Source organism: Numida meleagris, chromosome 2, assembly GCF_002078875.1.
Source record: "Numida meleagris isolate 19003 breed g44 Domestic line chromosome 2, NumMel1.0, whole genome shotgun sequence".
NCBI lineage: Eukaryota > Metazoa > Chordata > Aves > Galliformes > Numididae > Numida > Numida meleagris.
In genome coordinates this window covers 141036994-141053833 of record NC_034410.1, presented here as the reverse complement: position 1 = coordinate 141053833, position 16840 = coordinate 141036994, and the positions used below count along the sequence as shown (strand labels likewise).

Genomic DNA, 16840 nt, shown 5'->3' with positions numbered 1-16840 from the left:
TTAAATTCCTGAAGAATTTAAGCAGCAGCTTTTATGTAAATGAACCCAAAGTGTTGTTATTATGGTTGCCTGAACTAATTTAAGTTCACTGGTTTTTTTTTAGTGCTGTGGATATTAAATTCATAAAAATGTTGTAGAAGTGTATAGTCTGTGAAAACAGTACTTAGGTAACAGCCACCCAGATGTCAGGGAGACAAGGCAGAATTTCAAGAAAAAGCATTTCAGAATTTTTTTTTATTATTTTTATTTTTTACTTAGCAGGTATTTTCATTAGAAACCACATAAGAATTTTGGGGTAAAACTTTTTTTATTAAGAAAAACAGATCCATATTTGTAAATTAAATTCAATCATTAGAAAGGAGAGACATTTCAATCATCTCTGCATGCAAATTTAAAAGCAACTTTAACTGTACTCACTGCCAACGTGTACACTGTGCTCTATTTGTGACCTATTTTAAAGGTAAAAGGCAGTATTATCCATTGCCAAATACTGTTCTCTCCTTAAAAGTATGTATTTTGAGGCCCTTCTACAAAAGACCTAGGAGAAAACAAAGCCTAGATAAGTGGCAGCTGTGAGAAAGAAATTACGTATGTGATACTAGAAAAAAAATGGTGAGACCAAGTGGTGTGGTGTGATCAACACAGCCAAGGGACAGGATGCCATCCAGAGAGATCTAGTCAGGCTTGAGCACTGGGCCCAGGAGAACCTCATTAGGTTCAACAAAGTCAAGTGCAAGGTCTTGCACCTGGGTCGTGGCAATCCCCACTACCAGTACAAGCTGGGAGATGTAAGGATTGAGCATAGCCCTGCCAAAAAGGGCTCGAGGGTACTGGTGGATGGCATTCTGGACGTGAGCCAGCAGTCAGAAGGGCAATCATATCCTGGCCTGTATTAAAAGAAGGCTGGTCAGCAGGGCGAGGGAGGTGATCCTGCCTCTCTACTCTGTGCTGGTGAGGCCTCACCTGGAGTACTGCATCCAGATGGGGAGTCCTCAGTACAGGAGAGATGTGGACCTGTTGGAGTGCCTCCAGAGAAGAGCCACGAAAATGCTCTGAGGAATGGAACACCTCTCCTCTGAGGACAGGCTGAGAGAGCTGGGGCTCTTCGGCCTGGAGAAGAGAAGGCTCCGAGGAGACCTGAGAGCGGTCTCTCAGTATCTTAATGAAGGCTATAAGAAAGAAGGGGACAGGCTCTTTAACAGGGCCTGTTCTGATGGGAAAAGGGGAAATGGTTTCAAAGTAAAAGAGGGAAGATTTGGATTGTATGTAAGAAAGAAGTTTTTTACAATAAGGGTGATGAGGAACTGGAACAGGTTTCCCAGAGTTGGATGCCCTGTCCCTGGAGACATTCAAGGTCAGGCTGGATGGGGCTCTGAACAACCTGGTCTCGCTTTAGATGTCCCTGTTCATTGCAGGGGAGTTGGACTAGGTGACCTTTATGGGTCCCTTTCAACTCAAAGATTCTATGATTCTTTGAAAATACATAATTTAAAATATTCAGTGACTCTTCCAGGTGTTGAATCTGATCAATTTCTCATTCATCTTAAAATCTCTCCTCTTTCTTGTTAGAGCATCTGAATTTGCTGGTAGCATTTTGTAAGTGTTCATATTGCGGATTAATTCTATCTGTCACTTCTTAATCCGTAGTTCTAGCCTTTGAGTTTACAAGCTGTTAAGAACTGATCACTGCTTTTCCCTTGCTTTATATACATCAACGACTTCCACTGGTCTAATGTCAAAGCAGTATAAGCTCCACTCACTTCTACATCAAATATTGAATTCTCAGAGCACAGAATCTTTGCTGGTTTTCCCTTTCCCTTTCCCTTTCTTTTCCCACTGCTAGAGTGCTGTTGATAAAATGCCTTTTTCCCCTGATTTGAAGTTGCAGAGAAACAAAATTAGTCAGTGTAGAACTGTAGTACTTCTCAAGCTGAGTGATCTTGTGCTACCTCTGTTTACATTGGATTTTTCTAATGCCTTACATCTGATTGGCTTCCTAGTTACCTTGTGTGGGCTCTGTGGAAGTAGAGCAAGGAACAAAGGAGATCTGTAGAGGTGTTGGTTCTTTTTATGATTTTTTTTCTCTTCTAATTTCATACTTCTGATGCTTTGTCAAATCTATTTGACCTATTACACTGCTCTATTTATTATTTTCAGTTCTCAGCAGAGAATGGCTTCAGAATTATAGCCACACCCATATTTTGCTTGAGGGGAAAAGTCTTTAAATGTTATTAACATGACTGTAATCTTCTCCTATTTGGAACTGATAGCTTTTCTTTTTTTCTTTAATACTGCTTTGCTTTCTATGGGATATCACTCATTTGTACCTGCTACTTTGTCAGGTTTTAATTATGCTGAGTTCCTAATTGTTAACCTTGAGGTGATCATCATAAGACATGTTCTTATTTCACTTCCTCCCTGGAAAATTTATTCCACACTCTATTCTGTGACCTTCAGCTTCTCTTGTGGATTGTGAGACAAAAAATTCATTCAGGGTGTCAGCAATATATCAGCATCATCTGTCACTAAATTTCCATTCTTGTTCTTCAGTGGCCTCTCCAAGTCCTTGCTTAGCAGCTCGGTTTCATTTTTTTTTTCTTAACAACATTTATTGTTCTGATTTTTATGCTGTTGTGTTTCTTTTTTATGAAGAGCATACATAACCTAGTTTTTTCATCAGTTCTCACCTTCATCTCTCTTTTCTTGGCTCTCCTTGCAAATCGCTTTCATATTTCTATGTTTGTACCTAGAAATTTCTTCTAAATCCTGTTAGTAGGACATTTTAAAAGTATTTTTTTCTGTGAATGTTACACTACATTATTGCTATCTTTTTCTTCCTTTTCCTTCCTGGAACTTTCTGCAACATCTGTACTCCGCTTTACTTTCACTTGTAAACGTGCCATTGACACTTGATCCCCAGAATTGTGTGAATCCAGATAGTACCCACTAATAAGGCAGCCATCTTCATCCCTTAGTACTTCCCCAACTGGTGTGTTCAGATGTCTTGTGCTGTACTTGTAGTGTTTCATGTTAATGCTAGACTTTTGCCTGAAGAAACAAACTTCATCTAAGTCCTTCTCAGTACACTGCTACATGTCACATATATAGCTAGCTCTGTCTGGTATCTTCTTTTTAAATTATTTTGTATTAATTCACAAGCAGGAAGGTTACCGAGTTTACAGTGTTCTATTACATTATTTCTCTGAGTTTTATGGGTTCATATTGCTTATATATTAAACTATGAGTAGAAATTCATATGCAGCTGTACTCAAGATCAGATTTTCCATTCCAAGCTCCCACCTCACGTATTGGGTGCTGAGAAGAAAAAAAAAAATCAATTTTGACTAGGGAAACTTTATATTTGTTGTTCATAGGAATGATTTTATGTAAGAAAATCATTTCACAGCATAACAATAATGAATTCAAGACTGAATCATTATTCATAATACGACTTTAAACTAAAAAAATGTAAATAAGTCCTGTCTAGCTTGGATTATGATTGGGAAATGGAAATTGATGTTAGCTCTGATTGTGCCATGTGTGTGAGTCCTTTCAAAGGTTCTGTCTAGAACCTGAAATGTCTTCAACTCATTCTTGCCTTAGAGCCAGTATATTAAATTGTTATCAAGGTTAAACTTTTTTGGTGTCTAATTTTGGAGAAATTCTGTCATGTTGTTTTGCTATGAAAACATACAGCTGATAAGGAATGTAATGCACACCACATGCATGAAAGAAAACCAGGATCCGATTGTGAGGTTCTGCCAGTATGTTGTAAAATTGGCAACAAAATTGGCACTCTGAAGCTTTGATCATAGCATGATATGAAAAGGACAATCTTGTCAGTTTGAATCTATTTCAGTTACTAGTGATTGAGTCTGGATCACTACAGATAGCAGTGGTATTTATGGCATAACGTTTGAGTTGTTCTGCACTGGTTGAGGAAAAAAGAAATGTAAAGTGAGAAAAAGGTGAAAGCATAAAGTGATATGTTTGAAGAATTGTTAGGAAAGAGACTAATAAATGCTTTAACAAAATAAGAAATATTCATAGGGAATGGTAAAGATGGACAAGAAATTGGGCATTTCTGCAGAAACATGGAACATAGCAAGGAGTGACTGGTCCTGTAAAGCAAGTCACTTTCCTTTCTGTGGATTTGATGCTTTGTGACTCATAACAGATGTAGTTTTACCCTCATACTGTAGAGTGGAGACTAATATGTTTATGTTTTTGTTTATTTTGCTAGCATTGTCTCTGTTCCGTCCACAATTTATACAGGTGGACTGTTTTTTCAGCTCACATGTTGCATATAGAGGCAGGATTGGAGGATTAGTAATCATGCCAATATCACAGCCACTCTTGATTAGCAGTATCTGCAGATGTGTTTTCAAAAATTTTCAATTACAAACTGCCTTGAAGTATAACTATATCTTTCAGTTAGCTGCTACATCAAACAAGAATGCCAACTAATTCTGGAGAAGATTGTTCCATGTTAAGCATTTGCTTGATTTAAATACTGTACTTCTTGTGAAGAAACACTTCCCTCTCAAATGAACACTCCTGTTACATTATTTTCTAGCAGAAAAGGACTCTGGCAGTGTGTTGTGTCTGTAAATGATTCTCTGTGGTGATAAAATTCAAGGTACATTTTCTTGGTTGTTTCACAGTACGAACATTCTTGAATACTTGTTTCCTGAATGGTCCTGCCTTGACCACAGTATCAGAAGAGTTGTCCCTTTTTGGACCGTGTCCAGCATCTCTCATTTTTGTTATAGTTGTTGCTCTTCCATTTCCAGTGGTCATTAGCAGGAATGTGTAATGGTAACAAGATACATTCTGTTTCAATACATTTATTTTGTGTAAAGGCAGTGTATATTATTTTTATAAAATCTCTTTGAAACCAAGGGTAGAAACCATGCAGAATTCTTTATCCAAATTTAATTTCGTATTTTTGCCTCAATTTAATGAGCAGAGCAGTAGATTTTTGGATTCCAAGTTTCAGTCAAACTTTTAGATCGCTGTACCATAGTACTAGGTTAAGTTTGGTTGCGTGTTATCTGTGTCTAATGTGTTACCAGTATCTACTGTTTTAATGTAGATATTAGTAAACAAATGTGCTGTTAATTTGCTTGTCTTTAGACCTGAAATATGTTTTCAGTATTTTTATTAACACAGAAGTTATTGTCCTGGTATGAGAAACTCATCAGCAAATGATTATGTAAAGCTTTAAATCTTGTCCTCAGTATTATTTTTCCTGTATGAACAAGCTACTGAAATCCCTTTTTATTCAGAGCAAATCCTGCCTGCCTTGTACACAGAAAACTGCTAGTGCAGAGCAGCACTCTTTGTTCTCTCTTACAAAACCAAATCACTTCCCCCTTCCAAAATCCAACTAACCTATTCCCAAGATATTGTTCACCTCCTCAAATCCCAGTACTTTTCCTTAATTCCTAATTCTCCGTAACAATATACCTGAGTGAGCACTGCAAACAGAATTTTTTTCTGCCACCTTTCTTGTAGCACATTGGCATGATGTAAAAGATTTAGTTGAAGATTCAGAGCTTCATGTCTTAAGTAACACACTGCCCTTTGACTCATACAATCTTTTTGTTTGTTGATATTTGGCAAAACTATATGGCTACTCTAGACAATCTTACCTCAGTTAGAGATTGCATCTCTCCTCTGTTTTCCTGGGGCTATAAAGCTATCACTTTCAAGCTCCCTCTGAAGAATATATTAATCAGTAGTAATTATTTTTATTATTAATTTTACTACTTTCTGACTTAGTGGCCCATCTTTCATTAGCTGTTAAGATTTTGATTCCTACCTTTGATCAGTCCATGAAGATTTAAAACAACGTTCTTAATGTCTTCTTCCATATTGTGGCCAAGAAGGTCAGTGGTACCCTGGGGTGCATTAAAAAGAGCATGGCCAGCAGGTCAAGGGAGATTCTCTTCCCTCTCTACTCTTCAGAAATATGATACCGTCTGTGGTTAGGCTGTTGGTGTGTTGACACTGCTGCCAGTTACAGAAAGGCAGAATCATAGAATCACCAAGGTTGGAAAAGACCTCCAAGATCATCCGGTCCAACAGTCCACCTATCACCAATATTTCCCACTAAACCATGTCCCTCAGTACAAGATCTAAATGTTTGTTGAACGCCTCCAAGGACAGTAACTCCACCACCACCCTGGGCAGCAACCTGAGGGTACAACTGTCACGTTTATATTGTGCTCACCTGTCTCCCTTCGTCTGCTTACTGTTTCATGTTGAAATTATAAGATTGTTAGACGTGAAATACATTTTGCACTTAGAATACCTGATACAGTTCAGATCCTGGTCAAAAGCACTGTACTAATACTAATAATGAAGAGCAGCTATTGGGTGCTGAATACTTTCTCTTTTCTCCCATTGAAAAACAACAGACAGGAGTGATCTTACTACCTCTGCAGCTTGGAATGTAGGATTTACTCTGTTCCTGAAAATCACAGTAACATGTTTTCAGCCTGGACTTCTAAATACCTTGATCTCAAGAGCAAGTATATGAATTGTTTCACTAGCCAGACAGATCTTTATCAAGCTTAGGAAAACACTGGTTTTTCATGCATTTCACACTTTATTTTAGTCCCTTTCATCATTTCATTCTGTGATCTCTTCAAGCTCTGGTAAAATCCTACCATGGCAACAGCCTCTTTTTTCAAAGTGACAGCAGAAGTAATGCATAGCAAGGATTACATATCAGCTTGCGGATGATCACAGAACAGAATTTTATAGTATAACACATCTTCAAAAATAAGCATCTAATAATATTAGTATGGCTGTCATGTCAACAGGTACTACGTGTTACACCTCAGCAACACTCATATTATAATCTGGCTCTGATTTGTACCTGCTTCATCCTGGGTACACTGTTCATCCTGAAAATTTGTTAATACATGGAGTTATATATGTGCTGATTATCAAGACTGATATTCCTTTAGCACATGGAGCAATTTATTGGATAACTTGGGGGTGCCAGCAAATAGAAGTTTCATTTGGAGCAGATGTCCCCCTTTTCTTAGTTTCTGTGAAGTTCTTGTCATCTGTATAACATACAGATAAAATCTCTTACCAACATTAGTGCCCTCTGTTAGAGCTCTTTTAATTGTGGCAATGTTGCCATATTTCTTCAGAAGGAAGTCTGGTGATAAAGCGTTCCACCTGACAAAAGACGTTGCCAATCACAGTCTCTTTGTCAAGATTTATTGTACTCTTTGTCAGCCAGTGGTTAAAGCTGCTTAAAAATCTACTTTACCAGTATTTGGTATTTGCCACTTTGAATTCTGTATTTTATGCAACTTGACTCTTGCATGTTGAATTTTCCTGTTCTTCTGAAATGATGGTTCACCAGATTGTCTTTTGTTTTGTAGCACTCTATAGAGATTCATGTGATTAAATTACACTGTTTTTCTGTGCATCTGTGTGTTTTTCACACAATATGTCTGTATGTAAACTAGAACAGAGAGAGAGTTCAGATTATTCAAATGGCACCAAACAAGATGGTGGAGGCAGTCCAGCAGGCAGCGCTGTAAGCTGCGGCATCACATATCCAGGTGTGCTCTATGATCTAGAATGCTTGTATGCACTTTTTGTTTTCAGCTTTTTGGTAAATAACTTGTACATTTACTTACTGTGGTTTCTTAAACTACAAATAGAGGCGTCAGTAACCTGATTCAGAAGTGTAAGATGCAGAATTCCTGCAGTATCTGTTTGATTAACTTTTCTTCTTCATGGTAACCTGAAAGGCAGCATTCAGCCTGAAATCAAGGCAGAGATTCTGCAGAGGATTTTGAGTCAAGCCCAGCAAGGCTGTTTTAAACATGTGAATCTAGAATTCTTGCTGACTTCAAAGAAAAATGTAGATACTCATTATTTCTCAGTATGAGCTATAGAATAAGAAAGCAGCTTGAGCAGTTTATGTATTTCCTTTTTTCCCCTTTTATATTTTGGCATATTAATGGCTTGCGTTAATGTATCTCAAAATATAAATTCCTTGCGTTGTTTTATAGGAAGAAGTTCCTCTAGATGTATCCATTTTTTTCTCATTTAGATAGTCCTCAGATATTTGCATTTAGAACTTGAGATAATTTAGAAATCTTGAGCTTTTTATAAAAACATGGAGGCAGAGGACCCATTAACTTCTGTGAGGAAACACTTTCAGCCAGTAAAGAATATTTTTGCAGGTACTGAATTGGTTTTAATACCAGCTGTGTATGGCTTCACATTCTTGCTGTCATCCTTCAGCAAAGTATAAGCAGCCGGATGCTTTTCAGCTGGCTCTTGAACTGAAAAGAGGTCATGGATGCTACTCTTCAGAAGATTTCAGTTCCCAGTAAAAAGAATTGAGTGTAGTAACTTCATTCATTCTTATGGCAGCTGTCCCACTGTATCATCAGTATGAGGGATGTAAATTAGCATTTCGAGATTATTCCCTGTGGAACAATCTAACAGGAACCAAGCAGAAGCATGTAAACATTGGACTGATTTGAAATGTAAATATCCAAAATAATGTGGTAATTTGTCAAACTAAAGGGATTACAGATAACTGTCCAAAAAAGATACTGGAAGCTAGAAACACCAGAAATAAGGACATTAGTCTTCTTTACCTTGCTTGACAAGGGCACAAATCCACATTGATAAAGGCAGGTAGGGAGGTTAAATGAACTTTCTTTATCGACCATTTTAATTTCAAAAGCATATAAAACTGAATAAGTTGTTGTTATTTAATTGAATGAGATTCTGGTTTCATTTCATTTTCATGTCAACTGTGCTTTGTTTGTCTTCCTTTGTTCATTATTTATGTACACTCACAGAGCTATTTTTAAAATTATTTATAGGTTCCGATTTAGAATGACTAAAGTGAGACCATACAAGATCCTTTTCAGGCTGTGTTGTGCATTCTTGCAGCTCTTAGCAAAGTAGTGTAATTTTTCTGGCCTGAGGCATGTTGTCAGAAGATTATGTATCGTGCACTAATACCAGAGAAGTTACAGTACATTACATAATTAAAAAGCCAACTTTTAGACACCTCTGTTTGTATATGTTTGAAGATCTCTAGCATCAAGGACTGTATCTGTGAGCTGACTTAAGAACAAGCTGTGAGATTTTAATTGCTTGACATTTTTAACTGCAGTTTCCTATTTGACTCCACATTTGATTAGACTTTTGTTCACCTGTTCTGATAGGTGTGTGGAGCCTACCATTTCAAGCAGGAGCCACCACTGGAGCAGGTAGCCTCAGGAAAGGGAATGAAAGAGTTACAAAAAGTTAGTGCTCTCTGAATTCACAAAATTCCTATTGTTTTAAGCAGGAGTTAGAGTGGTTGTTCTTGTTGAAAACGGTATGTGAGAGTTTCAGGAGAAGAAAAGTGTTATGCTTCTTTTCCTGGTTTAGCTTGTTGCATTTTGAACAGGAGCTCAAAAAAGGGTAATTTTTGAGTTACCCACTTTTTTGTGACACTGTAAATTTGTTTTTCTGGATGTGGTTGCAAATTCTCCTCTGTCAAGACAAAGCATTCTGCATCACACAACTTTGTTAGATATGGATCTTCAACAACAGCTGGAGCTGTTTAAAATAAATTCCAGTTAAAATGTTCAGGTGTGCTTAGTAAAAGACGCAGAACATGGAATGTCCTTTATCTTTATCCCGTAACTTTATCCCTATAATCTGAATCCTGTGCAACAAAGCCAGAGTCAGCCTCAGTATTTGTGATTGTGCTGTTGAAGTAAGGACAATGTCACTGGTAAGATTCTCTTTAGAAGTTTGATCTTTTACCAGTAAAGATCCACTTATATTTAATCAGTGTACCACAGATATACTGACTCTGGACCTCTTGAACAATTTAACACCTGAATGTACTTGTTATTGTTCAAGAAAAAGCTTTGTAAAGCTTGATGAATCGAGTGAAAGTTCAAATTGATATGTTTGTGAGTGTCTGAAATCTTCCTGATCTTTCAGATACTTAAAACATGGGAGAATTAAAACAACACAAAAGTCAATGTACAAAAATGGGAATGGTTGCTTAGGGAAATGTAGGAAAAAAAAATCTAGAAAACAGAACCAAGAAAATGGACTTAGAGAATTTCTTCTTGCCAGTCTCTAAGGAATCTGGCACATGCTTGAACACTTCACTGCAGTTCTTCCCTGCTGTTCCCACTCCCCTCTTAAGCACCAGTGCTGAACTTCCATAGATTTTCTTGGTCTCCATTGTTCCAATAATACTACTTAGAAATCAATGTAGTAGAAAGGAGGAGAGCTTTTGCATCTGTTTGTAATGAGAAAAAAAAAAAAAAAAAAAAAGCATGTTTCAGATCTATGTGGATGTAATTTAGTGGACTCCACAAAGAGTGGAATCTATCACACTTAACTTATTTTTTAAAATCTCATACAACTTCAGTGCTGCCAGGAGCACGGCATACACTGGTCTGAGGTACAAGGGTTACACTGAAATCTAGTAAACTGATAATTTATTGATCCTGCGTTCTCTTCATATTACACCTTGTGTGATTGTAGGAAATGCCATCAAATTTTGCTTTCTGCCAAGGAATGCAGGTGAGCCACGGTTCTGTGTTCATGCTCTGTTGCTTGTGTAAGTTGGTGATTTATAGATCCATTTGATGATGTGAAAAAAGCATTTCTGTAGAGATTGCACCTAGAGATTTAGTCAGCTACTTTCTTTCAGTGAGAAATAAACATAATTTATCTCTGGAAGTTCATTTCATAAAGTATTCTCTAAGCCTAAATGAAAAGGAAATAGGCCTTAACAAAAACTACCCATTTTCCAAATAGGAAAGGAAGAGAAGACCTAATTAACTGCGTATTGCAGATGCAAGTGGGTTGGCATTTATGTTCCAGCAAATAAAACAGCTCTCTTCAATGAGCAAGGGGAGTGGTGTTATGCTGAAAACACTTAACAGATACCTTTGCATGTATCTTGTGCGTGTAAAAATTGCTATCCCATTCTGTCTCCAAAAGAATACTATATTTAGTATTTGTCAGAATCAATTTCCTCCTCATTACTTAGTCTTCTAATGTGTTGTTACTGGCCTGGAACACAACGCATTGAAATGTTGTATGGATCTAGTTAAGAACTGTTTTGTTCTTGAATTCTACTGAGTACTATAGTCTCACCATAATTTACAAATAGTTCTTTTAAATTTGATATCAAAGATGAGCAGCAGATTTTCCTTTTTTTGACAAAAAAAGAAATTCTTATTAAAAGATTTGTTATTTTCAATTGCTACTGTCAATATTCTTTCAATAATGTAAAAATTACTGCCTTGCAGGCAGGTGTTAGGGATGCATTTCAGTAAAAATTAAATTTCACAGTTTTCTAATAAATTAGTCCCATTATATTTTGGTTACAATGACTGTTGTTAAAGTTTACAGTGAATTTTTTACTTCCATGAGCAAAAGTCGGCTAAAAAAAAAAGTGAGAATTGATCTGTGATCTACTGGGTGGCAACACTGCCTGCCCATAGCAGGGAGGTTGGGTCCAGATGATCTTTAAGATCCCTTCCAACCCAAGCCATTCTGTGATGATTCTGTGATGACTGTAGATGTCTTTTAATGCAGTTCTGGATGGATTCTCATATCATTGATACTGGAGGAGTTGTTTGACTTTTGGTTTATTTAAATAAGAGCAGTTTTGAGTGAATTACTGGTGAGAGATTGAAGTTGTTTCAAGAGACATAGGTTCCTGTAACTTTGTAGCTCTCCATGCATGTAACTGAAATTATGGGTTACTGGTTTCAGAATTTTGTATGTCTAAACACCTATTAAAAGTACTCGCTACAAATTTTGTGTAAAACTGATATTTTCTTTCAGAGGTTTCTGATTTCTGTGCTGTATTTGCATTAATCATCACAATAGTGGTTATTTATTGGAAAAGTGAAACTTCTATAAACACTTCAATTTCTTCCTAGGTAAAAGAAGAGGAGCAATCAGCCAATCACACTTTGATGATTCAAGAGACTCTGGAGCAGGCCTCAGTGGAGCTGTCTGAACAGCATCACCTGGTAGTCTCGTCAGATGAAGTGGAGGGAATCGAGACAGTGACTGTCTACACACAGGGTGGAGAAGCTTCAGAATTCATAGTTTATGTTCAGGAAGCGATGCAGTCTGTAGAAGAACAACCTGTGGAACAATCTGTGCAGGAGCTCTAAAGAATGGTATTTAAATGAGTTGGCTACTTGATTTGCCAAAGCCACAACTTTTATTTCTTTTCCTAACACAAGCAAAAACAAGCCAGCAGACAGATTTTTGGTTAATTTGTGAGGTAATCTGGCTGGTTGGATTGTATCAGTAACTTTCAGTACAGAACTACCCTGGACTTTCTTTTCCTGAAAACATGTTCCTATTATGAGGAAAAAATATTCTTCCCTAAGTTCTCTTGTTTGACTCCTGTAAATGTCCAAAGGATTGTTTGCTCAAAATCGTTTTATACCACAATAAAAAAAAACATCCATCAAAGCAACAGATTGTCTAGAAAAGTCCATCCATCCCATCTTATGGATACTAAGTTTGTGCTTGACTTCAATGGAAATGTGGGTTTTTTTGGTGGATTTTTTTTTTTTTTTTTTTTTAGGAAAAATTAGAAGGGCTTCTTATTTCTGAATATATGCTTAGAATGTATTGGCAGATTTGTAGACCTAACCCAATCAAAGACTAAAGATTTAGAAATATACCACAGATGGATTTTAAGTTGTATTTGTGAACTGATTGTTTGGGAGATATTTAAAGCCATATACGATAATTCTAGGTACCAATTATTTTTTAGATAATTGGATAATGATAACTCTTTCCATGCCACTGAATAAAGAACTGTTCAGTACCATATGATGAAACCAAATGTTTGTCAACTCAATGAAATAGTCTTCTGTTTTTAAGAAAAAAATATATTCAAATTATTTGTAAATGCTATAAAATATGTTTACTCATGTTTTAAAAAGATGTTTGTAAATATGGCTGTGTGAAAGAACTTGTACAAAGAGTGAGTAAATATTGACAAAAATTTAGGTATTCTTAATTGTAAATGTATATAGTTCCAGATTTTTGTTTGTGAATTTGAATTGTTTCTGACTTAATATTTTTAAATTTGAGCTATAAAAGTTACTAATTAATAATAAAATTGTCATGTTTTCATTTAATGCACTAATTACTTAAGTGTTGACTTCCTTTTCACAGCTAAGTAAAGTCTGCTGTTTTGTATGACTGACAAATTATTTGTCCAGTTAGTAGTTTCTAATCAGGAAAGTAGTGTAATGAAGTCTAGCAGGAATTATTTATGTAATTGAACTTATTTATGGGTATTCTGAGTGGAAAAGTGGAGAAAAGCTTTTAAATACATTCATGTAATGTATTGAGTTGGTTGTCTACCTCTTGTAAATCTCCTTTTTTATACACGTCATACAAATTCAGAGTGCAAACATTTTGTGGTAGATTCTCCCTTAACTGTGGTGATAGGGAATTTAAATTTGTTAATGGAAAAGAACAAATACTTCAAGATTAAGCAATGTAAAAATAATTCAACTTCAGTCGTTGCTATATTTCTTCTGCTTTACTCTTGAAAGTGTGTAAGACATTCCAGGGATGTTAGATTTCTGGGACAGAGGTGGTGGTTTTGTTTTGGTTTGTTTTGTTTTTGTTTTTGTTTTTTTGCCAATTACTGTAGCTGGCTGGAACTGGAACTGGTTACATGCCAGTGCTGATTTCAGTAAATTTGATTAGATCAAAAATGTTCAGTAACAACTGTATTGTAGAATATGATGCACCAAATATGCCAGTTTGATTAATCTACAACAGAAACTTGTACTGGTTAAAATGCAGTGGTGAACTGCAAAAATGAGTCTATTATCTGAAAGAGAATAAAACAGTCTTGAAAAGTTTTCTTAGAATTTACTGAAAAGAGCCAATTTGTTATTAATCCGCATTTGAAAGAGCATCTTGATCATATGCAGTAACAGCTATGTTTTTGATGTAAAACCTTTCTGAATCAATTCAGCAATGTATTGTATTATTATCTGACTGGAGGAAGGGAGACTGTAAAAGTTTTGGTACATGTCATTCAAAAATTCTGAAGTAAATTATTTCCTGATAGACTCAATACTTCTCGTTATGTGAAGTATGTCAGTATTTGGAGAAAGGGTTTATTTTTTTTGTTTTATTATTTTAATTCTAGTACGCCATAGCCATGCATACCAACTGAAATTTAAGGCTTGAATTGCCTTTTGTTAAATAGCACTAGAAGGACCATACTTTCTGATGTTTTGGAGGAAGAAACTCCACTTCATTTTACTGAATTTTATGAGTTCTATTACAGATAAATTCAGAGCTGAATGTAGATAGCAGAATTTCCAATTCTAAAGCATAAACATATGTGTTAATTTTCTATAACCTTTTTTATTTAAGAAATACTTTTCAGGTATTTTCTTAGGTTCTATTATTATTATTATTATTATTTTCCCCAAATCTGCTTAAAAATGCAATGGTTAGAAACTAGCATTGGAACAGTCTGCCCAGAGAAGTGGTGGAGTCACCATCACTGGAGGTATTTTAGGGATGTGTAGATGTGACACTAAGGGACATGATTTAGTGGCGGACTTAGCAGCATTAGATGATTGTTGGACTTAGATGATCTTGAAAGTCTTTTCCAACCTAGATCTTTCTATGATTCTAAGGAAATATTTTGAGCTATGTTGAGTACGGTGTGTTGATTTGTTGTCTCCATAATTATTACATTTTCATAGTTTCTAGAATATGCAACAGGTGTAATATTAGGAGGAGATAAGTACTTTCTCTTTAATGTAGGTCATTACACTTCACAAAGTGGATGTCCAAAGATTTGTCTGTTTTTCAGAAGCAAGTTACTAAAAGAAGGAGGACAGAACTTTGTTTATACCAGCCACTTATTCTGAGAGGCCCCAGCTGTTCAGTTGACTTTTGTTTGGATTTGGAACTACCAGGAAGGTAAGAATCAGCTCTTTTGCTTGGGAAGGTCTGTTTCTGTTTATCACCTCAGCAGCAGAGATTCTTTTTTAACCTCCCCCTCTACTCTGCCCTGGTCAGGCCTCACCTGGAGTATTGTGTCCAGTTCTGGGCTCCCCAGTACAAAAAAGACAGGGATCTCCTGGAGAGGGTCCAGCAGAGGGCCACAAGGATAATAAAGGGCCTGGAGCATCTCCCCTGTGAGGAAAGGTTGTGTGACCTGGATCTGTTCAGCCCTGAGAAAAGAAGACTCAGAGGTGATCTGATTAATGTTTATAAATATCTTAAGTGTGGGAGTCAAAGGGACATGGCCAACCTATTTTCAGTGATCTGTGGGGACAGGACAAGTGGAAATGGCCATAAGCATGAGCATAGGAAGTTCAGCACCAATGTGCGAAGGAACTTCTTCACTGTAGGGGTAATGGAGCACTGGAACAGGCTGCCCAGGGAGCTTGTGGATTCTCCTTCTCTGGAGATATTCAAGACCCACCTGGACACCTACCTGTGCAGCCTGCTTTGCAGGGGATTTGGACTCTGTGATCTCTAGAGGTCCCTTCCAGCCCCTACAATTCAGTGATTCACAGTGTAGATTCAACTACTTTTATCCAGTTCAGCTTTTCTGAGAGTGAGATAACCTTTTCCGTTCAGGGGACTTATGGCTTTAGGTTAGTCAAGTAGCTCCTGTTTCTGAAGATTATACATTCATCCCCACACTACTAATTGTATGAGCATTTACTACGCTATGCAGTCTTCTGGTTTTTCTGTTTGACACCAGAGGAGTATCCTAGCTTTAGACTAACACTTAGCAAGTATTGTTCTTTAAGAGCTTGTGCATACACAAATTGAGCAACTGGGCCAACTGATGTGCAGGTCTAAGAACAAATCAGAGGGTTCTGGAAATGTATTGAGCATGGGGGAGATAGGTCATGTGGTATAACATGAAGACTTTTTTTTAAAAAAAGGAAGAAGAAAGCAAATAATTTTAGAGACAGCAGATTCTTATTTAATGAAAGGTGAGTAAATAATGTTTGAAGATAATTTCTGCAAAAAGGTCTCATAGGAATTAACAGAGCTACTTCTGGAAAGACCTTGTGCTACAGTATGAAATCTGTAGGCAGAGGGGAAAATTTGAACCCTGCAAGACAAAAGTCACAGGAGAGGGCTTGGGGACAGAATGTTTCAATTTTCACTCTTTTCCAACCCTTTCTCATTAATTTTATTTGTAGAAAATAGTTTGTCTTTCCTTATTAGAGAAGAGTACGGGATCTACCTTTATTTCTAATGTTGTTTGGTTTTTGTGGCCAGTCGAGGTGCCTCTTGATCCCAGCACAATTTTTTTATTGTAGTGATCCAATTTCTAACCAGCTTTTGTAGCATCTTGACTGACGTGAAACTGCACAAACCAGAGGCTTTTTACTGGGTCTGTATCACTTACCTTAAAAGCCCAAGGAAACAGACAGGATCTGCATACTTGTACTTTGCTGATTTACCTCAAATTTTGGATTTTATGAAATCCCAGCTAGAATATGCAACAGAGATTACTATATTAGATTGGTTGTTCCTACTATAGTAACTACACTCCTTGAGTGTATGTACTTGAAAGACATGCTTTTAGTGGCATGTTTTCAAACAAGATTACAGAAATGATATTGCTGCAAGTTTGAGATTTTGTTTTAATAAATTTCTTTGGGAGCATCTTCTAAAGTTACAAAGTTCTGAGTTCACACACAGCATCTTGGCATCTCAGTATAGAATTTAGTCTTATCAAAAGGCAATTAAAAATGCTTTCACGTTCCTATGTGTTTGCTCACAGCTTGGA

The 16840-nt window shown here is 36.6% G+C and overlaps 1 protein-coding gene and 1 long non-coding RNA gene across 3 annotated transcripts in view; both read left to right on the top strand.

The window, feature by feature from the left end:
• Positions 1 to 13396, top strand: part of ZFAT (zinc finger and AT-hook domain containing) — a 129279-nt gene extending 115883 nt beyond the window's left edge. For both annotated transcript variants that reach the window (XM_021386724.1, XM_021386723.1), the window contains exon 17: positions 11961 to 13396. In XM_021386724.1, coding sequence (XP_021242399.1) covers positions 11961 to 12200 — 240 coding nt within the window. In that variant the 3' untranslated portion in view covers positions 12201 to 13396. The remainder of the gene's footprint in view (positions 1 to 11960) is intronic.
• LOC110394788 overlaps positions 14711 to 16840 on the top strand; it is a 49571-nt gene continuing 47441 nt past the window's right edge. Inside the window, exon 1 of the long non-coding RNA XR_002435893.1 lies at positions 14711 to 15003. This is a non-coding gene — a long non-coding RNA (uncharacterized LOC110394788). The remainder of the gene's footprint in view (positions 15004 to 16840) is intronic.